Genomic DNA, 14,157 nt, shown 5'->3' on the forward strand with positions numbered 1-14,157 from the left:
TGTTTTGAGTTTTGCCACTCTGGTAGATGGAAAATGTTATCTCATCTTACCTTGTACTTCTTTTATTATGAGGAAAGTTCGTCTTTCTGAGTTGTCAGTTTATGATTTTTGCCATTTTTTTATTATTTCATTGGCTTGACAGATATATGGTAAGGAAAGTATCATTTTTGTCTGTCATATGTGGTGTGAATATTTGTATTGATCTTTTCTTTTTTGATTTTACTTGTATTATTTTCACCATATAAAATTTTTGCCATTTTATGAAGTCCTGTACATCAGTTTGCCTTTGGATTTAAGGATTTGTTTATTGTGTAGAAAAGCCTTATTCAAAACTATTTGTGTGTGTGTGTGTGTACATATATATGTTTTTTATTTAAGTTTAAAAATTATTTTTAAACTTTTTATGTTGAGGTAATTTTACATTTAGAGAAGAGTTGCAAAATACTACAGTGTTCTGATATATTCATTCTTTAATATTAATATCTTACACAACTATGATACAATTTTCAAAACTATGAAATTAGCACTGGTACATTACTATTAACTAAACTACAGACTTCATATTTTATGAGTTTTTTCATTAGTGTCCTTATTCTGTTTCAGATCCCATATTGCATTTAATTGTCATATTTTCTTAGTCTCTTCTGATCTGTGATAGCTCCATAGTCTTTCCTTATCTTTCATGCCCTTGATTCTTTGGTCAGCTGTTCTGAAGAATGTCTCTCAGTTTGATGTTTTCTCATTATTAGATGGAGGTTATCATGATTCTCTCTGGTGACATTAACCTCAGTCACTTGGTGAAGGTGGTGTCTGCTAGGTTTCTCCCCTAAAACAAAATTATATTTTTAAAATATGAATTTTTCTAGTATTTGCAGAGTTTTAATTTTTATATTCATATCAAAACATCTAGACTTTATTTTGATATAAGAAGTAAGATGTGGAATTTGTTTTTTTAATGGTAGCCAGTTGTCCAAAGATTTTTTATTGGCTAATCCAACTGTTTCCATTCATTTGAAGTGCTGCCTTTATCATATACTAAGTTTCTACATTTATTTGGTTTTATTCTAAATATTCTGTTCTGTTCCATTGACTCGTCTTGTCTATTTATGCATCAAAACAGAGCAGTTATCATTATAATTACTGTGCTTTATAATTTGTTTTAAGATATGATGGGACTAGTTACATGACTGGTGATAGGACTTGTATCTTCTTTCTTCAGTAGGTTTTTAACATTTTCTTCATATGGTTTTGTACATTTCTTGGCAAGTTTATTCTTAGGTATTTTATCTTTATTGTTACTCTTGGAGTCTTCCCTGATATTTATAACTGGTTTCTTACTTCGTATCTGATTCCTGATTCAGTTTCCTTTTTATTGCACCATAACTCATTAGACTGGGTGCATTCCGAAGTGTACTGTTCATGCATGAATTTTACCTTCATAGTGCCCTCGTGAAAGCACAACGTGCCTCCCCACCCACTTCAGACTAGAGTGGATGCCCTTAAACTGTGGAATTCTGGCCACATTACTCAAACTTCTGGGCGCTTCCCTGTAACTTTAGGGAGTATCAGTTCTTTTAGTTCACACCCTCTGCACCCAGAGTGTTTGGATTCATACATTGTTTTCTTCCTTGTCACCTGAAATACTCTAGCACTTGGTAAGCATACTACATATCTCTGAGAGATGATAGATTTTTGTTTTGTTCGTAAAGAAAAGAAAATGAACATTGCAGTGGTCCAAATTCCCATAATGAACTTTTCCCAGTGTTCCTCATCATTTGGGGTATAGGGCATTTTCATGCTGAAATATACTGCCTGCTGTGTTCACTACTCATTGGCTGCCCAGGCCTTCCCAGGAGACATACCACATTTTCTTTATCGAGGGCACTCAGGAAATCCAGGAGTTACTCTTCATCCTTCATTAGTTCTCTGCCTACTTAAATTGTGTGTTGCCCACAGCTCTCCTCAAATACTTGAGATTTACCAGAAAGTAGCTTGAGTATTCATTTCCTTATTGAACCAGGGACTGAGAAGTCATTCCTTTCCCTGACAGAGAGCTGCCAACACAGGCAGTTTCATTTGAACTGTAAAGAGTCTTCATGCCATAGGAAGGACTGCACATCCGTACGTATTTTGGGAGCTGGGGGATAAAGCACCAGAGGGTAAGACTGTCGGGGGTCATGGTATATGCCTTGCCTGAAGACATCATATGAAGCATTGAGCTGGTCAACACTTAGGACTGGTGTGATTCCTGATCTCCCAACTGGATTCAGAGAACTGTGAGGCACAGTGCCTGCCCCCAAGCTGAGCAGTGACATAAGCACTATAGAATTGAAGAACAGTAGAACTTTGAACAGTGTAAAGTGATGATAATGCAGACTGTGCAAGATTTACTAACCTCAAATGCACTCTCTAGGTGTGATTCGCTCTGGGGGGTTCAGGAGCTAGAGGTAATCCCTTCAGGCTAAAGTGGGTGGAGAGAATGTAGAACTTTCACTGTGACTTGAAACTTAAAGAAAGCAGAGTGGATGGTGAGAGGGGCTTTTCAGGTCAGGACAACGGCAGGAAAAAGCTTAGAAAAGTGAAAAGGTGGTTAAACCCAGAGGCTAGCAATTTGGCTTCTCCATCCAGGAATTCCCTAACCTCTCATTAGCCCAGGGTCAGCAGACTTCTTAAAGGACCAGAGAGTACGTATTTTAGGAGTTGTGGGTTATATGGTCTCTGTCACAACTCAAGTGAAAGCAGTCACAGACCTACATAAATGAGTGGGTGGGGCTGTGTTCCAGTGAGACTTTATTTATGGGTGCAGAAATTTGAATTTCGCTTAATTTTTTCTGTGTCACAAAATATTTTTTTTTGGTTGTTTTTCAACCATTAAAAAATGTAAAAACCATTCCTAGCTCATAGGTTCTACAAAAAATAATCACGACCCCTGATTTAGCTCACTAACATGATAAATCAGGAGTACGTTATGCAAATTGAGTATAAACATACAGAGTAGAAGATCCAAAATTTGAAAGCTGTGGGAGCTGTATACAGGTTTAAGTAGTTGGCACATATTGCCACAGTATTTAAATCTGTAAATAAATATTTGAAAAAGCCAAGAGTCAAAATAATACCTCAGCCCACACCATTGCATTTTTTAATAATCTTAGAAAGGAGGACAATTTAGTGGTTAGATATTCTTGCTAATGAATAGAGTTCTATTTAGCCAGTGTTCTCCTAAGAGCAGTTTATATTCTGACAACAGCTGTGGACTTACTGGAATGCAGCCTTTAGATAGTGTGGTAGTCTGGTTGCATATTCATCATTAACTGCCGGATTTCTTCTGCAGGGATGGTCTACATGGCTGGGCTCGTTTTTGCTGTCGGTGGCTTTAATGGCTCCTTGAGAGTCCGCACTGTAGATTCCTATGACCCCGTGAAAGATCAGTGGACCAGCGTTGCAAACATGCGGGACCGCAGAAGCACTTTGGGGGCCGCCGTATTGAATGGATTGTTATATGCTGTGGGAGGCTTTGATGGCAGCACAGGTAACTTCCTTTTGGTCTTTTCTACGTTGCATTAGAATTAACATAGCAGTCAAGTTTAGGGAATAAACTGTGGCAAAATTAGACATTTGAGTGTTTAAAGGTATTATAAAGGTAAGTTTAAAATCTCCCATCAAGAGTTCTTATAATGGGCTCCTGGGTGGCTCAGTGGGTTCAGCGTCTGCCTTGGGCTCAGGTCATGATCCCGGGGTCCCGGGATCAAGTCCCGCATTGGGCTCCCTGCTTGGCAGGGAGCCTGCTTCTCCCTCTCCTTCTGTGTGCTCACTCTCTCTCCCTCTCTCAAATAAATAAATAAATCTTTTTTTTAAAAAAAAGAGTTCTTTTAAATAATGGAAGAGTACTAAGTATATAAATTTCCTTCTTTATGCATATCACCATCAGTCCTCTTATCACATTTAAAAAGCTAAGAAATGTCAGTAGCTTGGGTAGGAGCCCTGGGGAAAAGAGGTTAGTCCTATGTATCATGTAATTGATATGTTTACATTCCAGCATTTTCCTCTTTTAATTTAGTCCAATTTAACATAACCTGAAGTACTCTTCCCTAATAATATATATAAAGGAACAGTCACCTCACTTTTTTTTTTTTAGAGGAGGAAGTGAAGAGCATTGTGCTTTATTACAGGTTTATCATCCGTGGAAGCATATAATATAAAGTCTAATGAGTGGTTTCACGTGGCTCCAATGAACACAAGGAGGAGCAGCGTAGGTGTCGGTGTTGTCGGAGGTGGGTGCTGACAGTCGTTTCGGGTGAACCTTTCCAGGCACGGATGGCTTCTTGATTGCTCCAAGGGATTCTTCCAATAACCTAAACACCAGTTTTCTAAATGGGCAAGCAAACGATCATTTAAACAAGGAAAGGAAGAGCCATTGTCAACTTGTATTATTTTTTAAAAATGAGCTTGTGTATATAAACTAAGTTGTGGAAGCCCTCGTTCTCCCCCTCCTCCTTCTCTCCCTCTGTCCTCTTCTTCACCCCTTTCTCTTCTCTCTCTCTCTCTCTGTGTTTGTAACCTATATAAAACTGTTAACTGATCTTAATTCAGTTGTTTAGGGAACAAATCAGATGACATGTGCAAAATTTTACTTCTGGAGAAAGGCTGTTTCACATTTAAGAGGATGGGTTGCCACAATTATTTATTTATATCCTACCTTGTCCACCAAAAGAGCTTAAGAAAGGCTGTAACTATTATTTTTTGGTGTGATTTTTTTTTTTTTTAATCTGCTTGGGCAGATTTGTGGGTTCTCACTCTCTCCCTATATTGGTATAATTCTTTGTACTAACTTTTTTTAAAAACAACTTTATTGCAATATAATTCACATACCATACAATTCACCCATTTAAAGTGTACAATTCAATGTGCACACATCACCACAATTCATTTTAGAACATTTTTATTCCCCCAAAAAGCAGCCCCACTCCCCTTAGCTGTCACCCCCATCTCCCCAGACCTCAGCAGCCACTAATCTACTTTGTCTCTATATAAATTTCCCATTTTTGGACATTTCATATTAATGAAATAATACAGTATGTGATCTTTTGTGACTGGCTTCTTTGATTGAAAATAATGTTTTCTGGGTTCATCTGTGTTGTAGCATTTACTAGTACCTCATTTCTTTTTATCACTAAATAATATTCTACTGTATACTGGTACTAATTCTTGATTTAACTTTTTTTCCCATTTTACTAAGATTACCAGGATATTTAATTCTGTTTCCTACGATGTTGTTCACTTACCAAATAATATTATCCAAAGATGCAATGAGTGTACTTTGTTTTATTATTCAGATTTATTAATGAAAATATTAAATTAATATCATCAAATATACCCTACAGATCTTCATAATGTGGTTTGGTAACTTCTTCGATCACCATTAGGCAAGATCTTTATAGTTTATAAAAATTGGTAATAAAAGGGAAACTGCTACTCTGGAGGAAAATACTTTATGCCTTGAAAAAATAGCTTTTTATGAATTTGGCTTTCTTTGTGATTCCATGTTTAGGTTTGCTCTATGCTGTAGGGGGGTATGATGGAGCTTCACGTCAATGTCTTAGCACAGTAGAATGCTATAATGCTACAACGAATGAATGGACCTATATAGCAGAAATGAGCACCAGACGGAGTGGAGCCGGTATGTAGGAAACTCATTTAGATTAAAGCACAAAAATGCCTGGGTGGCTCAGTCGTTAAGCGTCTGCTTTCAGCTCAGGTCATGATCCCAGGGTCCTGGGATCGAGCCCGGCATCGGGCTCCCTGCTCCATGGGAAGCCTGCTTCTCCCTCTCCCACTCCCCCTGCTTGTGTTCCCTCTCTCGCTGTGTCTCTCTCTGTCAAATAAATAAATAAAATCTTTTAAAAAAAGCCAAAAACACAAAAATGTTGGAAAAGAATAAACAAGTGAAATGATTCATTGGCTTCTCTTTATATTACCAGAAAACATATATACTGATTTTAATGACATTGTTAAATGTCTTTTGAATTAATTATCTATAATTAAAGATCACTTTGTAAAATTCCTAAGTGCTGTATTAAAGGCTTCTTGTATCACTTAATTATTTATATTTTTTGGCATTCTTTGAGTTTTTGTTCTTAGTTCTTATCGAACTTCATAATCAAGTCTCTTCATATCCATTTCTTACAAGTTTTGTGCTTTAATACTGGTTTGCTTTTACCGTGAAAGTTGTTTTCAGAAGGATTATGTTAAATGACTTTCCTCTCTGTGTTTCATCCTCATACTATTTTTTATTTTATTTGACATGCCTTTCTTAGAATAATAGTTCTTATTGAGATTCTCATTTGTCAAATCAATTCATTTCCATTTCTTGTGTGCTTTAATATTGACTTACTTTTATAAGTCATTTGAATAAACCCTAGTATGTTACAAATTTGTCACTTTTACTCTACTGTAGTTTGGTTTTTGTGTTTTATAGGTGTTGGTGTGTTAAACAACTTACTGTATGCTGTTGGGGGTCATGATGGTCCTTTAGTACGAAAAAGTGTTGAAGTGTATGATCCTACCACCAATACATGGAGACAGGTTGCAGATATGAACATGTGCAGAAGAAATGCAGGTATCTGTCTAGCTTACGATTATGGAATTTATATTGATTTGTATTCAGAGTTTTACTAGTACTGTCGTATATTTTCATTCTTCTTTTACTGATTTGGGTTTTCTAATAGATGAGCTCTTTAAAAACAAACTTATGTAGTAATCCTATATAGTGAATGCCTAGCATAGTGGCTACTTTTTGGTAATAATGTAGACTAAATTAGAGGAAGAGCCCTCTATATTTGATGCTTAAATTCATCCATTCTTACCACAGATATTTTTGAGTGCGTACCATGTATCATGTACTGAAGATCCCAATCCTCAGGGAATTTAGTCTGGTTGAGTAAATATTTATACCAGGTTAAAAGCTCGTTGTTTATCTTGAAGCTTGAAGAAGCTAACCCTAATTTAATATAGTTCATGATTTCTAAAGTTGGAAAAGCTAAAACAACATATCAACAATAAGTAATTTTTTTAAAGATTTATTTATTTGAGAGAGAGAGAGCGAACATGAGCAGGGGGAGGGGCAGAGGGAGAGGAAGAGAAATCCTCAAGCAGACTCCCTGCTGAGCATGGAGTCCGACATAGGGCTTGATCCCAGAACACTGAGATCATGACCTGAGCCGAAATCAAGAGTCGGACACTTAATCGACTGAGCCACCCAGGTGCCCTACAACAGCAAGTAATTTTAAGAAAGCTGAGGTCTTCACGATTAGGGAACTAACTACTTAAAAAGAAGACCTATGGAAGGGAAATAGAAATGGAAAATAGATTCAGGATAGCTAAATAGTCTTTTCAGGAAATGCGAGTCATCTTTTAAAAGCCATTATCTTCATGCCATTTCCCATAGTCCAAAATAAGTTCCTCTTGATTCTCAAACTCACTGTACACCACTGGATGATTTTGCAAGATGCACCCTCCATCCCCCCCAAAATGCTCTTCTTAATTTCTCTTTATTTTTAAAAAATTTCTAATTAAGTGATGTGATTGTGAGGGGAAACTAAGTATGTGGGACTGCAAGGATCTTTCCCTTCATCCAATCAATTGTATTTGGTGAGGTACTAAAAATCTCTTGGCTCTAGATAGTCAAGAACCATGGTAAGACCCACAAATCTGGGCCCTAAATAGAGTAAGTGCTTGACCCTAATACATATTAGATTAGAAAAGCCACAGTAATATGTGCATGTGCCTTGCTGGATTGGGAAATTTATTTGCATTTTGAGCTTTCATTATTTTCCTAAACACTGGAATAGTCTGATTTTTTTCCCCTCTACCTGTATTTTATTGTTTTCAAATCAAAATTAGCTCATTTCTTCTAGCTAGAAGAATAAAGCAGTAATTTGTGTATGTAGAACTATCATCTTGCTCTTACTTTTTAAGCAGTTGAACTACATTAAAATGATGAGTTTGCTTCTTGTCAAGAGATTAGAATAATAACACAACTGAATTTGAGAATATCCATTCCATTTGCACAGAAGATACTAATGCTGGGGCGCTTGGGTGGCTCAGTCGGCTAAGCATCTGCCTTTGGCACAGGTCATGATCTCAGGGTCCTGGGGTCGAGCCCCACATTGAGCCCCACACTGGGCTGTCTGCTCAGTAGGGAGCCTGCTTCTCCCTCTCCCTCTGCCACTCCCCTTGCTTGTGCTCTCTTGCTTTCTCTCAAATAAATAAATAAAATCTTTAAAAAAAAGATACTATTGATAGTGCATTTTTAAATGTTGTATAGAGATTTGGACTCATTACTTTGTTATGTTAAAAATCTACAAGCATCTGTTAATTATGTTAGCAAAATCATCTACAAAACTACAGAAACCAGTGTGTGGGCAGCATCCTTCTGGATGTTTTGATGCTCTCTGGTACCAGTTAGCTCTGAACCTTGTTTAAAATTATAAAAAATATGCTTTTAAAGTATAAAAGTAAAGAGATTTTACAAGTTTACTTTTTAACTCAATTTTTTCAAAAAAATTTACATTTAGAAAACAGTTGCATAAGTATGCAAAGAAGTATTCAAGAGGGATCCTTGTTCATTGCAACATCATTGATAAGAGCAAAAAAACTGAAAATAACTTAATATCTATCAGCAAAGACAATTACATTATGGTATTATAGATGAATACTATGCAGCCATTAAACATTATGTATATCTATATTTATTAACTTAGGGAAATGTCCAAGGTATGTTGTTTGGGAGTGGGTAATAAAGTAGTGTGTGTAGTATAAGCAACTTTAAGGTTAAAAAAAGAAGTATCTGAGTATATATGCATAGATAAGAGTCAGCAAGAGTAGCGATCAGAATTTCAATGGTCATTATTCTAATTAGTACAGAATTAGAGGTGATCTTTTTTTTTTTTTAAGATTTTATTTATTTGACAGAGAGAGACACAGCGAGAGAGGGAACACAAGCAGGGGGAGTAGGAGCAGGAGAAGCAGGCTCTCCGCTGGGCAGGGAGCCGGATGCCGGGCTCGATCCCAGGACCCTGGGACCATGACCTGAGCTGAAGGCAGACGCTTAACAACTGAGCCACCCAGGCACCCCTGGTCTTTTTTTATATATACTTTTCTAGATATTTTGAATTTTTGCAAAAAATGAGTTATTCTGAAATAAATAATGCCTTTCTCTCCTTTTACAGGAGATAAAATAGTTAACCATTCAGTATCATTTCAGAATTCAGAATCATTTTTACCTTCTACCAATATATATTTTTTCTTTAGGATTTTCTAAGAAGCTGACTTCGGGAGAGTTAACTAAACTTTTTGACCTTTACTTTTTTTTTTTTTTAACAAAGTAAGAATTAAAATAGTTTCTGATCTATAAAGTAAGGTTATTATGAAGATTAATTGAAACAATGCCCTTATAAAACAACTACTACACAAATGGAACGAGGAGGAGCTTGGAAGTGGTATTAGACTGTCAAATATAAAGGGAATTGTTTTCATGTTCACCATCTTCTCTTCTTGCCCCTTTTCAAGGAAATAAGTGTCTCTGGATCACCTCACCAAATACATATAGGGATATTTATATTTACCCAAATTTTTAAAATAATTGTTTTCTCTTTGCATACTTTTTTAAAGGAGTTTGTGCAGTTAATGGTCTGTTATATGTAGTTGGCGGGGATGATGGTTCCTGTAACTTGGCATCTGTAGAATATTATAATCCAACAACTGATAAATGGACAGTTGTGTCATCTTGTATGAGCACAGGGAGAAGTTACGCAGGTAATAATTGTCTAATTTTCTTACGGTCTTCTATTAAATGAAAAAATTATGTCATCATGATTTTTATATTAATGTTCTAGGGAGAATTTTCTCAAAGTAATTTCTTATTCTCAAAATAATTAATATTGGATGTATATATTTTAAAATAAAGCACTGGTATTGTTTTGTCATTCTACAGTCATTTGAATTCAAAATCCCAAACCTTTCTAGTGCAGAATTGTATAATAAAACTTAATATGGCTAAAATCTGTATGGAGTAGAGCGGAGTTCACTATGTGGCAAGGCTTTCATTACTCAGATATCCAAGAAATAGGACTACTACGACATCTCCCCTGGCAGGGTGCCATGTGATAGTACTATAGTGAGACTGTGGAGTAATTTTTCTTTTTTTTTTTTTTTAAGATTTTATTTATTTATTTGAGAGAGAGAGAATGAGAGAGAGCGAGTACATGAGAGGGGGGAGGGTCAGAGGGAGAAGCAGACTCCCTGCCGAGCAGGGAGCCCGATGCGGGACTCGATCCAGGGACTCCAGGATCATGACCTGAGCCGAAGGCAGTCGCTTAACCAACTGAGCCACCCAGGCGCCCTGGAGTAATTTTTCTTAAGCATAGCACTGGGTGAATGATAAAATACCATTTTGGGTTCATTCTCTTAGTAAGAGAAATAGTAATAATCTTTAATGAATATAATGATGAGTCTTTAAAGTTGTATGTTGCATATTATTCTGATGATAGATACATATGTATATTGCTTTAAATTCTAATATTCATTCTAATATTGACCCAGGAGTGGAGATTAAAGAGTTTATACTAATTAGCCATCACGGTTATTTATGTATCATCCAAAACAACACCTAATAGAAGAACTATATACAGTAGGCTCCAAGAATAACATGGCTCAAAATTAGGTAAAGTTTTTTAAGAGCTTTTTATTGAGATATAACTGACATAGAATAGTGTATATTTAAAGTGTACAGTTTTATTAGTTTTGACATATGTATATACCCATGAACCCATCATCACAATCAAGATAATGAAAATATCCATCACCCCCAAAAGTTTCTTGTGTCCCTTTTGAGTATTAGGTGAATTTGGATATTTCCTAAGTAAAATTATTTTCCCTTAATTATAACCATAAAGAGCAAAAGAGTAGTTCTGGATTAAGTAGTCTGATGTAGTTCTGGTCCATAACTGAGTAGAGATTTCACTGTCATTTAGATTAAAATGATAGTAGTATTCAAGTTGAAGAAAGAGATCTTGACACCATGATTCGTTCAGTCCCTATTGTTTCAGTAATAAAGAATTCACTCTTTTCTCAGGCGTACAGAATGCTGCCTGTGACTTCTGTTTTATTTCTTTCTTTGCTCAGGGGTCACAGTTATTGATAAACCATTATGAGCCGGAAGGACATTTTTGGCATATTTATATATGAGAAGCAAGCTTCACCAAGTATTTCTGAAGCGACTCAGAGTCTAGCACTTCTCCACTTGTGGCTGCTCTTTAAGTCTCAGCAGAAGATCAGATCGGCTGCCTTAATAGGCCTCAGATACTGAAGATTATTTTTGGTAGAAGCACTGCATAAGCTTTTTCTGCAATGAGCAGCAGCTGACTGAATTTTAATAAGAAACCGGACTACAGTATTTATTCTGTAGTCTTTAGACAACAGTTGCTTTCTTAAAGACTAGTTCTTACCAACCTCAAATGACTATGGATTATTTTGTGAAGGGACGATAAAGTAATGTGTTCTTGTAAAATTAAATTTTATCTTTATTCCTTCTCCTGAAAATCTGTATACACAGGAACTGAAAATCTGAACAGGTATTAAAATCTGTGTAAGTATACAAAGTAGCTGAGGAATAAAACTGTTTGCTTTTATAAAATATCTTTGATTACATGAGTATAATAAATTGTGTGCATATAAATGTGTGTCTATATGCTTTCCTTTAAATATGTTTGAAAAGATGTTTGAAACTTGATTATACTATTTATAATTGGCACAGTACTTTGAATTATGCCAGTACTACATTGTAAAACAGAGTTGTATTTTTTGATATTTAACAATGCTTAACACTTTAAAATGCCACTTCTGAGGAATGAACATGGTGTAACACACTTAAATATGTGTGATGCCAAACTTTTTTAAATAAAATATAAATTATGCTTATTTATTATTTTCTTTAGTTTAATCTTGGTCATGTTTTGGTGTGTATTTTTAATTTTTTTCTTAAAGTAACACTTTGGCATGAACATTACTACAGGTTTTTGATGAATATAATGAATGTATGGAATTCAACTGAGTTTGCATGGTCTTAAGAATTTTTTCTGTGTGTATAAATTTAGCTGCTATTAACAGAAGAGAGAATTTTCTGTGAGTAGCCATGTGTGTTGATCAAATACAGTTTTTCTGAGATCTTCAATTAATCTCACTTTAAAATGACTGAAACATGTCTTTCTTGAATATCTTTGAATAAAAGTTTGTATATTATTTGTTTCACATTGTCCTTGATTTTTATCTATTTAGTTTCATATTAAAAAGTTGCCTGTTTTGTTTTTCTGTTCTTTTTTAAAATTTGCATTTTCTAACTTCACAAATCAGTATTTTTAACTTGTTGCCAAAGGAACCTAAAAGGCAAGTCTGTTATAAGTAACTGAAGTTGTTGAAAATTGTGATCAAAGAAAAAGTTATCTCAACCATCAGAGAAAAATCTCCCAAGTATTGGTGAAATTTCAAGTTTTTATATTCCTCTGTCTCTAATACAAGCCCAAGATGACAATAAAACAAATAGCAAAGGACCAAAAATTAAGTCAAAGAAAAAATACCTACTCCAGAGCAACTGAGAAATAAATTGTGGTTTTGATACTAAATCAAAGGAATTGAGGGGATGGGAGTAGAGGAGTGGGATGGACAGCTTAGGTTGTGGACCCTGAGAGGGTGCAGAGGGGAGGGGGATGAGAAGGAGAAAGTGTGATGGGATATGGTGGCTATGCCTCAGAAGAGGAATTAACTCATGAACAGAAGTTTAGCCAGAACAATCGATAATCAAGAGCAAGAATTATACCTATGATAAAATTTCCATTTAGTTTAACAGAGTACTGAAATTTAAACATAAAACCATACTTAATACTTATTTGAACTTTTAATTATAAATGGAAATATAAGGAATTTAATCAGAAAAAGAAAAAGCCTCTGCTTACCTTATGAAAGAATGAATTTCTGGGGCGCCTGGGTGGCCCAGTCATTAAGCGGCTGCCTTTGGCTCAGGTCATGATTTCAGGGTCCTGGGATCAAGCCCCGCATCGGGCTCCCTGCATCGGGCTCCCTGCCTCGGGCTCCCCGCATCGGGCTCCCTGCTCCGCAGGAAGCCTGCTTCTCCCTCTCCCACTCCCCCTGCTTGTGTTCCCTCTCTCACTGTCTCTCTCTCTCTGTCAAATAAATAAAATCTTAAAAAAAAAAAAAAGAATGAATTTATGCTTCAGTGTGGCTCCGAGCACATCCACTGTCAACAAACATGTTGAAGATCTAATGAACTTGGAGAACTATTAGCTGTTTTGGTGGCATCAAGGAAAATGTGTGTCATTATCTTTCCTGATGACTTCCAAACACTAATATTTTATGAAACTTCTGTGAATTATCAATTAAAGATTTATCAAAAAAATAAATTTTTAAGCTTTTCTTGAAATGCAATCTATTAAGGTTATAAAGTCTTAGATACTTAGCATGTCAAGTACCTCTTTGTCTTTACTTCCTTCAAAGCTTTAATAGCTAGACTATAAACTAGTTTGCCAAGGTTTGTCAGTAGGTAGATTCATAACTATGTTTTCAGAAGCTTTGGATATACCCTGCTCCCCCATGCCCCTCTGTCTTTCCAGTTTGGAACGCCCCACCTTTAAAAAAGGCATATAGGAGTATTCCTGGCTTGTTCTATTATTGTATGAGAAATAGAGATCAGAAGTTGAGGCAAAGAGGCATTTTAGAAATCCTGCCGAGGAAACAGCACCAGGTTTGAGCAGCGTTCAAGGCTAGATTTAGGTACCTGCATTGTGAAGCAACTCTGCTGCCTGCTTTGCTTGGATCTATACCTTGTTGGCCAAAAGCAATGGTGGCTATGGTTAAGGTGGATGATGTGTATACTACTAGGAGACTTTGACTTCCCTTCCTTTTCCTTGTGGACTCTGGCATATGATTCCTGGTTTTTATTCTCCCTTATAGCATGGGGATCTGGGTATTTATAATCTCAGCTGCTGATGGGTTATGAAATTTCTCCTTTAATAGATACAAGGACAGCATAATATTACACCGTGATGTGCTAAACAAGCCTGCCTTTTGTTTCAGTTTGATCTTGAG

General features: G+C 36.0%; 1 protein-coding gene across 5 annotated transcripts in view; it reads left to right on the forward strand.

Moving 5' to 3' along the window:
- KLHL2 (kelch like family member 2) overlaps positions 1-14,157 on the forward strand; it is a 106,423-nt gene that overhangs the window by 90,133 nt on the left and 2,133 nt on the right. For 2 of the 5 annotated variants that reach the window (XM_045880181.3, XM_064585232.1), the window contains 6 exons: positions 3,332-3,529; positions 4,170-4,271; positions 5,549-5,677; positions 6,476-6,616; positions 9,670-9,813; positions 11,132-12,306. In XM_045880181.3, the coding sequence (XP_045736137.2) occupies positions 3,332-3,529; positions 4,170-4,271; positions 5,549-5,677; positions 6,476-6,616; positions 9,670-9,813; positions 11,132-11,244 (827 nt within the window). In that variant the 3' untranslated portion in view covers positions 11,245-12,306. Of the gene's footprint in view, positions 1-3,331; positions 3,530-4,169; positions 4,272-5,548; positions 5,678-6,475; positions 6,617-9,669; positions 9,814-11,131; positions 12,307-14,157 lie in introns of those variants that run through there. The other 3 variants (XM_045880182.3, XM_064585231.1, XM_064585233.1) reach the window with 3 other exon arrangements.

Source organism: Mirounga angustirostris, unplaced genomic scaffold (genome assembly GCF_029215605.1).
Source record: "Mirounga angustirostris isolate CCGP_5_RB_7025 unplaced genomic scaffold, mMirAng1.0.hap1 SCAF_2, whole genome shotgun sequence".
Taxonomy (NCBI): Eukaryota; Metazoa; Chordata; class Mammalia; order Carnivora; family Phocidae; genus Mirounga; species Mirounga angustirostris.